The sequence below is a fragment of the Haliotis rufescens genome, unplaced genomic scaffold (genome assembly GCF_023055435.1).
Source record: "Haliotis rufescens isolate VD_foot unplaced genomic scaffold, xgHalRufe1.0.p SCAF_7, whole genome shotgun sequence".
NCBI lineage: Eukaryota > Metazoa > Mollusca > Gastropoda > Lepetellida > Haliotidae > Haliotis > Haliotis rufescens.
The window spans coordinates 29,730,518-29,747,549 of record NW_025964361.1 but is presented as its reverse complement, the minus strand read 5'-3'; the positions used below and the strand labels follow the sequence as shown (position 1 = coordinate 29,747,549).

The 17,032-nt window shown below is 38.9% G+C and overlaps 1 protein-coding gene across 14 annotated transcripts in view; it reads left to right on the top strand.

The window, feature by feature from the left end:
• The window catches only part of LOC124148126 (teneurin-m-like), a 393,541-nt gene that overhangs the window by 295,044 nt on the left and 81,465 nt on the right, over positions 1-17,032 (top strand). For 13 of the 14 annotated variants that reach the window (XM_046519084.2, XM_046519082.2, XM_048387911.1 and 10 more), the window contains 2 exons: positions 6,864-7,094; positions 9,981-9,995. In XM_046519084.2, the coding sequence (XP_046375040.1) occupies positions 6,864-7,094; positions 9,981-9,995 (246 nt within the window). The remainder of the gene's footprint in view (positions 1-6,863; positions 7,095-9,980; positions 9,996-17,032) is intronic. The other variant, XM_048387909.1, reaches the window with a different exon arrangement.

The window sequence follows — 17,032 nt, the reverse complement described above, 5'->3', positions numbered from 1 at the left end:
CACTCACTCATTGTTTCATTTCTGTCTTCATAGATTTATCTGCCTTGATTTAGATTAAAATAATATGGTTCATTTCAAAAGAAATACATCAATATGTTATTACTTGTTGAATCATGCTTGTATCGATTGATTGTTTGGTGTATAAGGTTAGCAAGAAGACCTGTGAGGTCTCACCATCAGTTAGGTTATTGTTATGATTTGTATATATGTCTGTGGTTCATTTTTCCTTAAATGAAATTATCCCTAAGGTCAAGTCCGTCAAATAGGTTTTCTTTGTATTCTAATCGGTGTCATTTTATATCAGTTTGAAATTGATTATAGAGTTGCGACATTGCTAATTGCTCTGCATGCTGATCGAGAAATAAGATCAATCATTGTAAATCAGGCCACTTTCTCCGGTATTTATTGTTTAAAAAGACTCATCTTCGGGAGACAACGTCGAAGACCATGATGGAGTTGATAAGGCTGTTATACAGAGTAATCCTTTGCCACAGCAATAATTATCGTTATTGACGACTTTATTTTGTTTTAGAGCGATTTTGGTGATAGCTTTCTAGCTAATGGATTAATGTGGTGTTATAGATTTTTTATTGCTGTAGATTGCCTGGTAACATCGGATATGTGGACTGTGAGAGGTGACCTGGCCAGGGAAATGCCACGTTGTCGAACAGCTCTTGGCATGATATTTAGTCATCAATTTATTGACAATACCAGTGTGGCTGATCTTGGAACTTTATGTCAAAATACTACTTTATGTCACAAGCTGATTGGGTAGATAGGACAGTTTTTAACTGGGAATGAGATGTTGCAGTTGTTGTATTCTATAGAAGGCGTGTGTGCCTGTTGGTTTGAAGATGTGGTGAGTTGTTTCTCTCAGCAATGATAGGATCTGTTGGGCTTGTATCTCAGACGTCCCATGATTATAATGTTCAAGATATCTTTTGAACTGTGAATGATGTGATACAATTGTGATATGAGCCCAAATGGTCTGATGTGTAGAATTGTTTCCCTTGACCATGGTAGGATCCTATGATTGTGGGTTCATATCTCAGATTGTCCCCAGTTAATCGGCTCAGGCACATGTGCTTGGGGGTTTCTGGTAAATGCATACTACCTACATCTGTTCCGGGTGTCCTCCAAGATCAACTGGCTGTGTGTTCATCCAAACTGAAGAACATTTGTAACATGGAAACTTACAGATTGTCATAACCTTCATTGCTTGGTTAGCCAATAAAATACCCTGGAATCACTTGAAGTGTATTTATTTGAAAATATTAATACTCAAAGCCTTCCCAAATAACTGATCATATTGTAATTAAGAAAACACAGATAATTATCTGCTGTTGAGGGACTGAAGTAGTAGGCTCAAGTTTCAAATCCACAATGGATCTCAGCTTTAAGCCCATAATATGTTCATGAAATCTCTCTGTCTGTCTGTCTGTCCGTCTGTACTGTCATGTCAGCACCAATGTACCAATGCCTGAAATTGTAATCATAGCCAAATTTTAAACATAGCTGAATTTGTAATCATAGGTGAAACTTAAATCACCAATGAAATTGTTTTCAGTACATTGACATTGATTTCTGCTTCAATGATTGAAAATGTAAAATTTTGTAGATATATTCTCCCATTTGTTGAACGTTTGGGACAGATGTAAAGAATACACATCATCAATTCAAGATCCTGACATTTCAAATTGAAGGAGCGAAGTAAATAAAAACGCTATTAATGTTAGTCTATGCATCACAAGGGAGAGCCTCTATTCCTGTATGTATATATCAATATCCTGGGCCGTATTCGGACGGCAGTGTTGCGGTAATAGAAGATGACATCTATGGTACTGGAATCTCCCCATGGAGTTGAGAGCAAGCTGGTTGTTGGCAAACTCCCTACCCTGACTAGATTTAATGTAAGGGAAGAATTTCAGATTCTGGAAATGTCCTCCCTGGGGGCACCATGCCATGCTCTAATGATATTTGGTTGATTTCTGTATATCATTTAAATTGATGAGGGTAGGGAAATAGGGAGAATATGTCAATTTGATGGGAATTCCTTTGTAGTTCTTCTGTGTGAGGTATGTAACGTTGGGTAGATTCAGTGAGATTACCAACACTCCGTCTTGAAATTTGCTTAATGACTTTCTCAACAGTGCTGCGAGTTATTGATCTGATGTAACGCCCTCTGGTAGCAGTTTGTGATATATGTATGTTGGGCCAGCCATCGCGAGTCTCCTGAGATGACCGCTGGCCATTTCCTTGACCGAGGTGCAAAGATATCCTGACACCTCATATTATGAGCTGCTGGGAGCTTATCATTGTTGCCGAGGGTCATCAAGATGTGCGTTTCAGATGAAGTTGATTGATTGTACATTTCGAGGAAAAAAATAAATGTGATGAGTTGATGACAGCTTGAAATCTCTCACAAGTAATCAAATTTCGGTCTGCAGAACTTGGGTCACTGCTTGACTAAGTGACCATATTTCCCCTGCCTTCTGTCAATTTAACCTGTGTTCTGATGCCAAGCTGTCCGCAATTACACAAACTCCAGTGGCTCGTCTATTTCACCGAGTTTCACGCCTATTTCACCATTGGCTGCAGTCCCTTCTCCGTGTGTATTCGTCTGGACAACTTTGATGAATATTTTCCCCATCAGGACCGAAAATCTGCCCATTTCCGGTGCTAATTTATCATGAATAATTCTCTCACGTTGAAATAAACTAAAAAATCGTTAATTGTGATGATTTCCAATATGAGCTGGCATTACTGACTTCCATTCTCCTATCTGTTGTGAGATGCCACAACATTAATACTTAAGGCTTGAACACTTTTAGCACAATGGGCACCTCGATACCAATAGGAATCACCATTCAAGGTGTGCTCTGTACCTTGCCCTGACTGGTATGTGAGACTACCGATAAAAGTTTTATTTGAAAATTATTAGAAACTGTTATCTTCTTTCCAATTATAAGTTTCTTGCCAGGTTAAGTCTTCTCTGCTTATTGAATGAATGTTAGCCAGTTGGGCTCTAACTATATGCATTGTTGCAATAAGGTATGGACTTGTTAGTAAGATGAGGATGATGAATGGAAGATCAACATGAAAGGAATTGATACCCAATCAAACAGATTCGGTAAACAGGTTTCAATCATACTAACAATGGCTTGAGAACTCTTGAACGTACCCATAGGGACACCATCACAACTTCCTTGCATATGTATCGGTTTAAGCTAAAGATGGGGCGGTCGGGTAGCCTAGTGGTTAGAGCGTTCAATCGTCACGCCGAAGACCCGGGTTCGATTCCCGACATGGGTACAATGTGTGAAGCCCATTTCTGGTGTCCCCCGCCTTGATATTGCTGGAATATTGCTAAAAGCGGCGTAAAACCATACTCACTCACTCACTCACTCACTCACTCATTAAAGACACAACACAAGTTACCACCCTATTGTCCAGTGCCCCGTTCCACAAAGCGATCTTAGTGCTCAGACGATCGTAGCTCCCATACTCAAACAGACATATACATATATTTATAATAATCGTAGCGCTGAGATCACTTTGTGGAACGAGGCCCTGGAACTACAGCAGGACCACTGACGTGACAATACATTCGCAGTGGGTTACCTACAAATCTAGGGGTACAGGGGACCCCCAACAATTAATTTCAAGGGTCCCTACAAGAAATATGAGGGCCCTGTAAAGTAATGAAATCATGTAGTGTAGTGAAAGGTTTGATAATTACTTTATTGACAGAACCTCTGTCAAGAATTAGGTACAATGAATCTATTATATGCGGGCTGCAATGTGTGTTTTTTTCTGTGTCCATTCCAATTTGTGCATTCTGGACGCACATGTCTGCATCATGGAAACCCTGCATTTGTGATATCGTGACTTTTCTTTGTTCACAGATGAATAAAGTAGGCCAATATTTTTTCAATCCTTAGTTTACCAAAGTTAGTGAATGATTATGATACACAGCTGCACCTTACCCTGGAAGTAGAGTCTGCACTCTGTCGTCATCAACTTGTCCTTCTTGTTGGAAGATGAGACATTCAGCTACGTCATTTTATGTCCAAATTTTTAATGTGCAGTAAGAAATTCACAGCAAACATCTTAATCTTGTTTGCCATGGAATATAATTGGGTAAAATGATACGCAAAGTCAGAATATCATGTAAAAAGAGTTATCTCCCTTACGTGATGATGGCGATATATCATAAGTAAAATTATGATTAATATATATTTCTTTGCTTTTGCTGCTTTAACTGCTTTTTGTGTTATTTGTCTGTGACCATCATCATTTTAGTTGACTATGCAAGAGTTAGGGTTGAAAGTGTTAATTGAAGGAGATGATTGATAAGCTTATGAAAACATGAAAATTCATATTTTCAAATTTTGATGAATTTTATGAGCTAGATTTAGAATGGGAAATATTTTTTAAATTTATTTCTTCATTAAATTTGTTAAATGAGTTCTTTTACTTTCAAAAAAATATCAACCTCAATTAATCTTTTCCACTTTCACCTTTTGTGAAATATGTTGTGAATTAATCGTATTCGTTTCATTTGAAGCAGTGTCAATGAAATGGAATATTTTGTGGGGATGGGTATACGATGATGAATATTGCTGTTTATGAGTCACGAGTTTGAATAATTCTCATTGTTTTATTGTGAGGGAATTAATTTAGGGGTAAAGTGTATGCAATCCTTCATGTCATGTCCCCATCACCACCCTTGCTGAAAGGGAGTTGTCAAAAAAAGTTGTGAAATCAATTACAAAATGCGTCCTCAGAGAAAATATCCACTTGCAATTTTGACGGATATTGTTCATATTTTATGTATCAAACCCAAAGAGAATGGTGTCATGCCTGCGTAGGGGTCGTGTCACCCGTGAACAAAATGGACGACTTGCCTCCCCATTCCTCGTTGTCTGCTATGAGTCATGCCCAGTGAAGGCACGCATGAAATTTGCTCATCAAATCAAACACTTGAAAGATTTTGAAACATTACATGATGGACACAGGTGGTAGGGGGAGATGGAGAGTTGGTTAGCTGCTGGGTAATCTGTCCATCAGTTGTGTTGCCATCAGTGACGGTGACTTTAGTATCTCCTGGTCGTTCATTGCATGTCTATTGCAGATGTGCTTCTGTGATGCATATGTGATTGATTGCTCGGCTGAGATTAAGAATATTGTTCCAAGAAATTATCTCTGCCATTTCTTCATTCATAAAACTTTTATCAACAAATATTTATAAAAACATCTTGCTCTTACTTTGTGTCTTTATTGTTTTATAATTTGTTACACATCTGAAAAGTAATTAATTCCTGTGAATATCCTACCCCTTTTACATCACTGCCATAACTCCTGTTTCTTGGCTGTCATTAACGCTGTTAAGAGTTGTCACAATTCTGAAAGGGGGCACGGGTGGCCCAGTTGTCCAAGGTGCCGTGATTCGCTGTGCGGAGTTGCGTCCCCTGGGCACGCCAGAAACCTAGGTCGGTCAGCATCATACCCGCGCTCGTGGGTTTCATCAAAGTGGTAAACGTCTGATACCTGCATCACTTCAGGCTTTCCTTCCACATTAAGCTGACATGCTGCGATATAACTGGAATACTGTTAAAAGCGGCGTCAACCTCACTTTCACTCACTCACTCACTCACTCACTTACTCACAATTCTGTAAAGTAAATTTTACAACAAAAAGTTTAAATGTCAGTTTGTATGAGTAGAATATCTTTGCATGTTGTTCTCATTGATGAACAACTTAACCGTAGCATGTGATCAGCCATTTTCCAATCCCAGACATTAAAAAATCATTTAAGGAAAACATTACAGTACCTTCATGTTCTTAACACAAAGAGAATGAAATGGGCCGACGGATCTTGTGGCTTTCCACGTCTCTGTTCTGGTTTTGTATTGGGATTCAGAGCTCTTGCTAATGACCATCATTGTCTGAGAAGTGAAAAACATCCAGGACTACCTTCCTTAGAACCATCGTGTGTTTATAGACCATTCTCTCGCCTAACTTCCAGAAAGGCTTTCCTGAACATATGGTATCCCATAATGCACCGTGCAGGTGTTAATGTTAGTGTGTAACTCCTACCGGCTTCAAAGCCTTGTGAGACATGTATGAAGCACCTCACCTGAATGTCAGTATAGCTATCTCTCTCTCCATGTAATTTACTGATGGGCGATGTTGCATCGTAGCATTTGTCCAGCACTGGCTAATGTTTCACCTTAATTGCCATCTGGGAGAGCAAAACATTTTGGAGGGTCCATGTGGTTGGTTCAGGTGAATGGATGGATGGATGGAGTTGAGTGGCTGAATAAAGAAGAGGTGTAAGGCAGACAAAGGTTGACACAAAGAAAATATACAGTTCTATCTTGTGAATACTTTATCGTGGTATGTTCTTTTAGACAATCTGCCTTCCTCATCCTGGTAGTCTTGTCTGCTGTTTGGTCTGATGTCGGCACTTGTGTCAAACTTGGATGACTCAGCTTTGAGTTTAGGTTTTCATATTCATGGACAAAAAAAACAAAGAAAGGACACAGGAAAGGAAGGATTGACAAATATAATGGATACAATGATGGAAGAAGGACAAAGTGCAGATTTATTAATTGACAGATGGTTGAAAAAAGGGGAAGAATGGATAGATGGAAGAATGAATGGTTCAAACATACTGAAATAACTTTGGTGATATGATATGTCCTGAGGAATACCAGTGCAAATAAACGATGAAATTTGTGTATATTTTCCTTGTTACAGATATGGAGATGCAGGTAGCCGTCCAGTGACGGCTTGTTGTTTATTTACATAACTACAGTATCTCCATGTCAGAGGACTCACTTTCACAGGTTCTGTTGCAGGTTCCGTACCCCTACCTCCCCCAACGCTACCCCCACCGCCGCCCCCACCCATCGAAGACATTCCACAACGCAGTCCCGGACTGCCTCGTCAGAAATCCTTCGGCCCCTCACAGAGGGGAAACTACTCTGATATAGACACCTGTTGTCGACGCCAACAGTTCTCTGACGGAGAGGGGGACCCAGACCTTCCGTATATGGTCCAAAATACTCCTGGGGGTGTATTTGCACCTGGTATGTATGGTTTGATGTTTATTCTAGTGATTGAAGTTTTATCTAAATGTTACTAATAACAGAGATGGTTGATGAAGGAATGGCACCATGTTTTGTGGCACCATGCTAACAGTGTCTAGTGCTAAGTTAGTGCTATCCATAAAGCAGTATGATCTTAGTGCTAAGTTAGTGCTGTTCATACCCCAATATGATCTTAGTGCTAAGTTAGTACTATCCATATAGCAATATGATCTTTGTGCTAGGTTAGTGGTATTCACAAAGCAGTATGATCTTAGTGCTAAGTTAGTGCTATCCATACCTCAGTGTGATCTTAGTGCTAGGTTAGTGATATCCATACCTCAATAGGATCTCAGTGCTTAATTAGTGCTATCCATAAATTGGTCTTTGTGCTAAGGTGGTGCTATCCACACCTCAAAATGATCTTTGATGTTTTTCTCTAAAAAGAGGAGTCAAATGAGTTTCTTTTTAACAATTCATTGAACAGTTGTCATTACTTTTTTCCAACTAAATCTAAAACACAGATGATTTAAAAAAAAAAAAAACATCAAATTGTGAGCCCCTTAACCCATAACCCATCATGTAACAATCTCCACATCTCACCTTGGGTGAATAGATCAAGACTGTGCTTGATGCCTACAGTTCTTAAAGGGGGTCTCCAAGGTCTATTATAGAGAACTTCCTGTGTTAGAATATTGTATCTTCACGTCTGGTGTGTGGAGCAGAAGCATAGATAGCCCAGTAGTTACCCACACACAATCTTGTTCATGACATCACATTGTGTTGAAGAACTCATTAAGCTTACCAACACCACATTCTGCTCCCCAAGTACATACACTGTGAAGACCTGGTTAGAATTGGTCTTCAGCAACCCATTTTTGCCATAAGAAGCGACGAACGGGATCAGATGGACAGATTCACTGACTTGGTTGATGCATGTCATCGTATCCCTATTACGTCGATCGATGCTCATGATATCAATCACTACAGACTGCCGTCATATAGCTGGGATATTGCTGAGTGCAGGTTAAACAAACAAACACAATGTAAGATTTTCAACAGAGGTTCTCTTCTCTGTCAACTACCCATTCACAGTTGTACAGGCAATAGTTCTGCTACATCTCCTGTGTCAAACAATAGAAGATCAAGCAAACCTCAGTATATTGCATTGTCCTGGTGACTAATTGAAACATGCATTGTAAGGGTAACACAGTGTCATGCCCAAAAATATGTATATCCCTCTAGTAATGCTTTTAGTCAGTTTAGGGGCGGTTGGGTAGCCTAGTGGTTAAAGCGTTCGCTCGTCACGCTGAAGAGCCGGGTTCGAATCCCGACATGGGTACAATGTGTGAAGCCCATTTCTGGTGTCCCCCTGCCGTGATATTGCTGGAATATTGCTAAAAGAGGCGTAAAACCAAACTCACTCACTCATTCACTTTTAGTCAGTTTCAAAAGATGGATACATTATCTGTCATGGGATGTTCAACTCGCAGTGTAGAGATCTTTCAGCCAAACATCCAGCCTTTGTCCAAGTCTGTACTGAATGATACGTCCATGGATGTATTGTAATTCTATCCTTATTATAGGCAAGTTTCGATAGCTGACCACATGGACGGCAGTCTTTTATAGGGACAATTTGTTATTATTTATATAATCAAGAAATTATAATTCAAACTAAAAACAATTGTATTGCATTAGAGACTTGTGCAAGCCTACCAAACATGTTCCATGGCACTTTTGTTGTGAGGTTTCGGGTTACCCAGTACATATTAGAATTATCTTCACAAGATCACTATAAGACTGAGGGTGAATTTCTATCAAAGAGTGAATTTTATTTGTAAACTTGACCTTGATAACGAAAGGCTTGAAATCAACAAGCACTAAGATTTCCGATGTGGGAGAAATGTACATGCTGCCTTGGTGGTTGATAACCAGTTTGTTGTACAAGTCACCAGGGTAATCGTAAGTTAAGTGTTCTCTTTGAAGCAGTTCACATCTCAAGATATTAACTTCATGACAGGGAAACATCATTAGGAGGTTAATGACGTGTTGTGATGTTTGTCAATTTCATTCAGATATGAAATTGCCATTGTACATTTCACTGAAGTTCCCCGACACAAATCTCCACTTCTCTCAAGTGCATTCCGCTTTTGTGAAATTAAATTCTCCACTTGGTCAAACTTGGCGAGTTGGTCCATTATTTAAAGAAAAAGTGTAGTTTGAAGTGCAAAATGAATTCTGGGTTTATCACCAGAAAACTAAGAATACTCAATTGAAAGGCAATCACGGTACATGTAGTTTTACAAATGATGGTTAAGAAAAGGAAATAACCATGTTTGATCAAGGTAGAAAAAATATCAGTGCAGATCCTAAGTGTTTCATAAAATATTCTGACAACACCTTCATTCTGATCTGATGAAGTGTCAGAGAGTGTTAAGTGCAGAGAAAAACGATTTTCATAAGGGATCCATCGGTTTCAATTACAAAGTTAAATTGATTGTCCGAGGGAAAAACGTTACTATACTTCAAGCATCATAATGTCCACTGTGAATACATTTTAGTAGAACTTTCATAGTGGAACTCCGAGTGCTATGAAATTCTGCAAGCCATAAATCATTCTGTAGACAAAAAAAACCAGACTTGACTGATGAGGCTGGCAATGTTTCTTTAAAACTTCTTGGAAATTAATGTTTTCTGGATGTTCTACAATCAAAACTCAATTTAGAATCAAATCTAAAAAGCTGTTGGTGCCAATATTATGAGGTATTACTCTCCTGGTTGGTAATAAATGTCGATTACAGGACCTCTAGTATTGATCAGCGTCGATTTCACCATGAAATATTTGTTGTCGTTGATATTAATATTCCTTCTACGTTTTCCTTCTTGCAGCGTATTTGGATGCAAGTGAGTACCTCGTCCTTTATGGCTTGTTGCTGTTTGATGTCCCTATATCACATCATCCTCTTTTTTGTCGTCTGAGTTAATTTCCTGATATTGACGTGTTCTGTCATGATCTCACTCACTGTCAAAACCTTTCATGTTTTTTCAAACAACCTCAAGTATTGAATATTGTAATAATTTGTTTTAGAAGTTCGGAAGATTTACAGATAGATATTGGGTTTAAGAGTTTTATCACCGACGTTTTTTGCAAAGATAAATCCTGGGAATCTGTAAGATATTAATTTTGTGTTTTTCTCCAAAAGTGAAACTGATCTCATTGGAACATCAATTTTGATTGTGTCAAATTCAAATTGTCTGGTGATGACTATATGCGATTAATTTTTGTAAATTTCTTTGCAAGTATGTTTTGTTTGGTTTGGTTTTGCTTCTCAAGTGTAGAACAATCAGAAGCCAGATATAACTGTAAAATTGCTTCATTCAGGGGTCACATCAGTCTATCATGCTGAAGGGCCAGGCCTTTTCTCACGATGATCAGAACTCCAGTACTTTAGTAAAGGCTTACAACATTCCGAGCACCGTGGAGATCTGGGGTAGACTAGGTCTTCAGCAACCCATGTTTGCTGTAACAGGCGACTATGCTTGTTGTAAAAGGTGACAAACGGGATCAGGTGGTCAGACTCGCTGACTTGGTTGATGCATGTCATTGATCCCAATTGCGTGGATTGATGTTCATGATGTCAATCACTGAATTGTCTGGTCGAGACTCAGTTATTAACAGACCGCCGTCATATAGCTGGAATATTGCTGAGTGCGTCGTTAAACAACAAATAAACAAACAAATACAATGGTCCTTGTGTAGAGATCGCTTTGGTTAATGGGACAAAGACATGATACCCCCCAGTGTGCAGCTCATGGCTCTTGTCCAACTGTGGCTGCAGGGGGATGGTGCAGCTGATCCCTCACTCACTCCACACAGCAACAATGAACACCATTGAGATTTACTCTCAGGGATATAGATAAGGAGATTGTTGTTCTGGTGTTCTCTCTTGCATGGGTTTTGTTCTGTTTAGTTCAACCACCTTTCACTTTTCTTGTCTTACCCTGTCATCTATGTTGCCACTGTTTTTTGTGCAGAGTTGCTTCCCTTAGCTATGCCAGGATTTAATAATTATCATTCTTAGTTTAGGCTTTCATTCCACAAGGTAGCACACCGTGATATAATCGAGATACTGTTCAAAGCAGCACTATCACTCACTCACTCACTCACTCACTCACTCACTCATCTCTGTTGGGTTTGAATGATTAGTACCTGACTAAGGGTGAGAGGTCAGTTTTCATTTTTGTTCTTCAAAGTTAATACAATTATCGGAGAGTCATATTTGTTGCAGTCAGTTGTAATATCACCAAAATACTGTTTGTTCACAAATTGTCCCAGCTCAGTCACTTACCATCGCACACTTCCTATAATATAAGGGAATACAGTGAGTCGTCTATCTCCTACTCTACTTTCTGTTTAAATAAGAACTTGGTAAGCTTTGATTTAGTATTTTTTTTACAAATTGAAAAGCATGAAGTGAGAGGTTGTGACGTAAAATAATTGAAAATCAGTGACTCCTGGTGTCCCGTCTGAATCCTTCCTCAGGTCTATCCTGCTCCATGATCACTTTCTTGATTAAGTATAAAAAGATGTAACTAGAAGTAGAAAAATAATTACGTAGCATTAAGGACTGTATTTTTCTACGTTTCTGTTTTTGTATGAAATCAATGTTTTAAATCCTTGTCGAATTACTGGATCTGTTGGTGAGATCTAATTTTACGTTCAGTTTAAACCCTGGTTAAGTTACGTCCCTCTCTCAATTTCATTTAGAAGGTTTCTCCGACTTTCTCATTGTGTCTGTATTTACGGGTTAAAAGTCAATCTTATCTCCATGATAAAAAAGTCATTGAACTCCATGCCTAGTGAGTGTCCAATAACTCACCTGGGAGGGGTTTATAATGCTCAATGATAGCTAAGTTTATTTCCAATCAATTCTGATTTGAAAAATCAATAAACAAAGCTGAGATTTGAAAGTTAAAAATCCCAAGCAATCTGTATGGGAGATCAGGCACGACACATAGGTTTCTTTTCTTTTCCCGCTGTTAGAAATCCAAATAATTTTTTTAATTATTTCCGTTAAGTCGTTAATATTAAGAATGGGTTTGATTGGCAATATACACCTGATGTGGTCAAATTGGTTTGAGAAATTTCCAACTGTTATTGAAAATTGTGAAGAAGTTCCAATTGTTGTGTCAACTACCTTTTTATACTAAGCAATCATTGATGACCATTCCAAATTGTACTGCTGGCACCAAATCGATTCTATTGTTTCCTGGAATACCCCAAGCATTATCACTAACCCTCGGAAGACTTCCCCTCACTGCTGTTTACCATGTTGTACATGGCCCTTCTTGACACTGATACCCCCATTGAGGCTTCGTAAATTCTCAGAAATAATAGTTTGAGAAAGCTGGTTCCAAACTTATCCCCGTCTCATCCTACTGACCCCTTGTGAGATTTCAAATATGCAGAAAAAACATGCTGAGGCAGTTGTCTGGCCCAATGGCGTGTCTGCCGTTTGTAACATAAGATTAAAGTATTCTATCTTGCAGTCCAAAATAACCACGGCAGTGCACAGTTTGTGCTTTCCGAGACCTGGTCTGTATATTATGAAGGCATGGTCTTTCACTGGCATTTCAGTCTTGTTTGAATTCTGGCTGGCGTCGTAGAGTTGGGGCCAGCTACATTGTAGGACTGTCAGAGTGGAGATAATTGCAAAATAATGACGAAAAACTTGAGACCTTTTCTTTTGGCAAGACGATGAGGCTGGTATGGTTGTGATGTGGATCGGCAGAGAGAATGCTTTCACTACGGTCTTTTGCTGCCATCTGTTAGCTCTGTGGAGGTTTTATGGCTACGAAAATTATTGGCATACTTTTGTCAGTCTGTTTAGGTTTTATCAGCCATCTTACAAAAATCAGCTCAGCTTTTAGAAAATAGTGTTACTTTATCCCCTGAGTTTGGGACCAGCTGGTAGCCATGTGGTTAGGTGTTTGCTTGTCAGGCTACTAATGTGGGTTCAGTTCTTCATATGGTAGCTTGGGAAGATTATCCTTGGGTGTCCAACACCATCATGTTTCTGTGCTGCTGCTAAGTATTCTAACCTAACTTTCATTTTTGTAAAATAGGGTTACCTTATCAACAAATAAGCATATACTACTCAACGTCTTATAGGGATAATCAGATAAGTCAGTCTGTTTAAATATGCATTTGACATTATGAGAATCATTTTTGTGTATCATGGAAACAAAGAATATCCCTATCAAAAGTGGTGTGGTATATTTTGAAAAATAATAATTCTGTTTCACTCTGAAAAGAAGACTCCCCGAAGCATAAGTTGTTAAGTCGAGTCATGTAGTCCTTTACCATTCAGACAGCAGATCTGTGTGCAAGCGATATCCAGTCATCCCCATCCTCGTCCTACTTACTGGAGCTGTGCAGTAAGACAGATCTAAGTGGCAAGATTGTTTTCTGTTTTAGTCCATTCCCATGTCATGAATACTGCTTTAGGAATGGCTTGAATTGAGGTTTAATCCTGATGAAATATTTCAGTGATATCTCTATCCAGAAATATGACCAATTTTCTGTTTGTTGGTAGTGATGCGGAGATTTATGGCACATTAACGTGTCCAATTAGAGGAAAAGGAACGAGTTTGTTTGCTTGTTGACACGTAATTCCTATTCCGCTCTGGCAGCAAGAGATAGATTTTTTGATAAAACACCAGTTACTACTGCAAATTGAAACTAACGGCACGATGTACACTATGTATCTCGGATTTATCAAAGGATTGTGGGAATTGTTATTAGTTCCATCTCTCACCACCAGGTGACCTTGAATATTGATTTACAATTTGTTTAAGGATGGAATGGAAATAGCCTCACAAATAGTTTTCAATGACCTTACTCTGTGGCTCAGAAGAATCTTTGAATGTTAGCGCAAGGAAAATAAAATTACTTTGTAAGTGATGAAAAGATGATACATCTTGATCCTCAGCAACTTGAAACCGTAAGGTAGACAGGAGTCCATGGCATTAAGTCAGTGAGTAGATTTCTATGTGTTTTTTATATACACAGGGCAATATGTCACGAGAGTGGAGGCTAGTTGTGGCTGTGTTTGTGTATCATGCACAAGGCGGGTTCCACGGGTGGGGCAGGATACACTCACCTTTTCCCAAACACCGGGTGCATTAATTTATAATGTTTTTTTGTTTTGTTTGTTTCTTGTTTAAAGCTGCACTCAGCAATATTCCTGCTCCATGACGGTGGTCTGTTAATAATCGAGTCTGGAACAGACAATCCAGTGAATGATATCATGAGCATCAATCCACGCAAATGTGTTGATCTGTTTCAACTTTAAATTGGTCAGAAAATGTTTTGGTCACCCTGCTGACAGAAAGTTGACAGTAATTTCCTAATTATTATTTTTTAAAGTGTTGGTGTACACAAGAGCAAATGTCTCATATGTTATTTTTAGGATTACACTTTCCATGTCAAGTAGTCCGCCTGGAGAGCGGAAGGTCCGGAGTTCAATCCCCGGCCGCGTCATACCAAATGACGTTAAAAGATGGTACTTGCTGTTACCCTGTCTGGCGCTCGGCATTAAGGGGCTAAAACAAGGACTGGTCGGCTCAGAGTCAGTATACTGCGGCATGGTATCTCAGTAAGCTAGCACTATAAATCGGCATCAGTCCGGACTAGTACAAGCAGCCACACACACACACACACGTGCATGCACGTCGCTATATAAGTGCAAAAATCTTGGACGCAATGTTTAACCCCATTTCATCTCACCTCACCATGTCAAGTATAAATTCTAGTACTTTCCGGGGTTGGCGTCCCATCCAGAATTCAAATCCACTCTCTCAGACTGAGGCTTCCCCATGATGGAAGTCTGACAACTGGTAGTCAAGATCACATACTTTGTGTACCACACTTTTTGAAGAGCAAATGTTTTGGAGTGAGAGAAATGTGTGAGGAAAGCCCGAAGTGATGCAGGTCTCAGACGTTTACCACTTCGGTGAAACCCACCAGCATGGGTATGGTATGACAAACCTAGAAACATAATCCGTGTGACCCGGGCTCTAGACCCACAATCATAGGGTTCTGGCGTGCCCAAGGGGCACAACTCTAAACACAGCAAATTGCAATGACTGAGCCAACCATTTTTCTTTTCTTCCACGTCCACTTTGTAAAGGCGAGTCAATGAAAAATCAGTATCAGTCATATGAAAACATTGCTGTATGAGGGATTCATAACTGTTTACAGGAACCAATAAACATTTGATCGTAGATCCAGAATGAAGCAATATCCAAGCCATGCACTGTCGATGGAGGTTGTTAGAAGATAACATGGCACCCTGTTTGGTTGTCGCTGGTAATGATAGCTATGACACCCAAATTGCCCTGCGGCCTAGTGGCTCATCTTGGCAATATGCTCAGAAAGATGACATGTGGACAATTTGGAGGATTTAGATGTTTGAGAAGGAGCTGGAGACGGCACGTGATCTGTGTGATCAAGTGTCATTGATATGTCGATCATGTCATTCATGCCCGAACTGTAGGGACAGTCTAGTCGGTGTGGGATGTGAGATGTACGTATCAGTTATTAAATGTATCACTCTTTATTGTTTTTATGACTTGTGGGAAAAGTGTAACTGTCAAATTGAATGGGTTATTTCCAGCCTATTCTAGCCATGGCATGAAGTGCCTTGTCTGAAACTTAGACATTGTCTGTGTAATTAGTGTTATCCTTGACTGTTAGGTTGCTATATGTGATAAACTTTGAGATAGGTTAAGTGTTGTCTGAGGAACTTGGATCAAATTGTTCGGCCTGCCTGTTCAGTGAGACTAGGTGCCATTTAAAGTTGAATTCCGCTCATCTGAGGAACCTTATATTGACATTTCATTATTGTTCTTGATGATCGCAGAAGTGAAAGTGACACAGATCTATTAAAATGTAATGACATCCTGTGTTCATGAAACTGTGAGCATATCCTGCCCCACAGGTGGCATCCATGACAAACACATGCAAAGCCAAGTCAATTGTTCAGAAATTCAAAAAGTTGTGGATGTGAAGACTGATGCTAGTAGATCCAGTAATTACGAAAGGCAAATCAGTTTCAATAAATTTGATCATATGTAGATCTTTTTGATAGTTTGTGAAAAGTTTACTATTTGATGTGACATTAGTATTTAAGTTTTTGTTGATGTTTCTCAGCGTCTACAAAATATGAACTTTGACATATCTTTTTTAAATCACTTGGTAGACACAATATGTCACACAATATTATGTTTGTGTAATAAGACCCTTAAAAGGGTGTTAAAAAAACAAACAAAAGAAACTTGCATGCATCTATAGCCACCTGGAGTAATATTCTCTATCAGTGAATCTTAATAGAATTTCTGGTTTTGAATAATTAACTGAAAGTCAGATCAGTTTTCATCTTTGTTGATCAAAGATATCTCAAACTATCTGGGAGTGTTGTTTCTTAAAGTCAATGTTAATGTATTTTGGAGGTAATATCAATATCTAATATTGAGTGAAATCGGTGTGAAATGGTCTTCACTGGTCTTCTGTATTTATTTTCTCTACTTCATCAAAAGCAGTTTCATCACAACTCTTGTTCATGAAGACGGTGTAGTTGCCATGGTTTGACATTTCACTGCATTGACCCACGAAAAGTTCACCATAATTTGATAGTGACTGTGAATTATTAATGAAGGACTACAGTTACATAGAAATGTGCAACAATTTGCATAATGTTTCACCAAGTTATGTTGATTAAGAGAGGGTTGTAAAATTTGACTTTTTTAATTCCCTTCTGAATCACGATCAAATTGGTCGTAGAATTGAACCCGTCTATTTCTGTCAATCAGTATCTCATATTTCATTATTTCTGGGCAGTTAAATCAATTATTGATGAAAACCTCCCTACGCGATGATA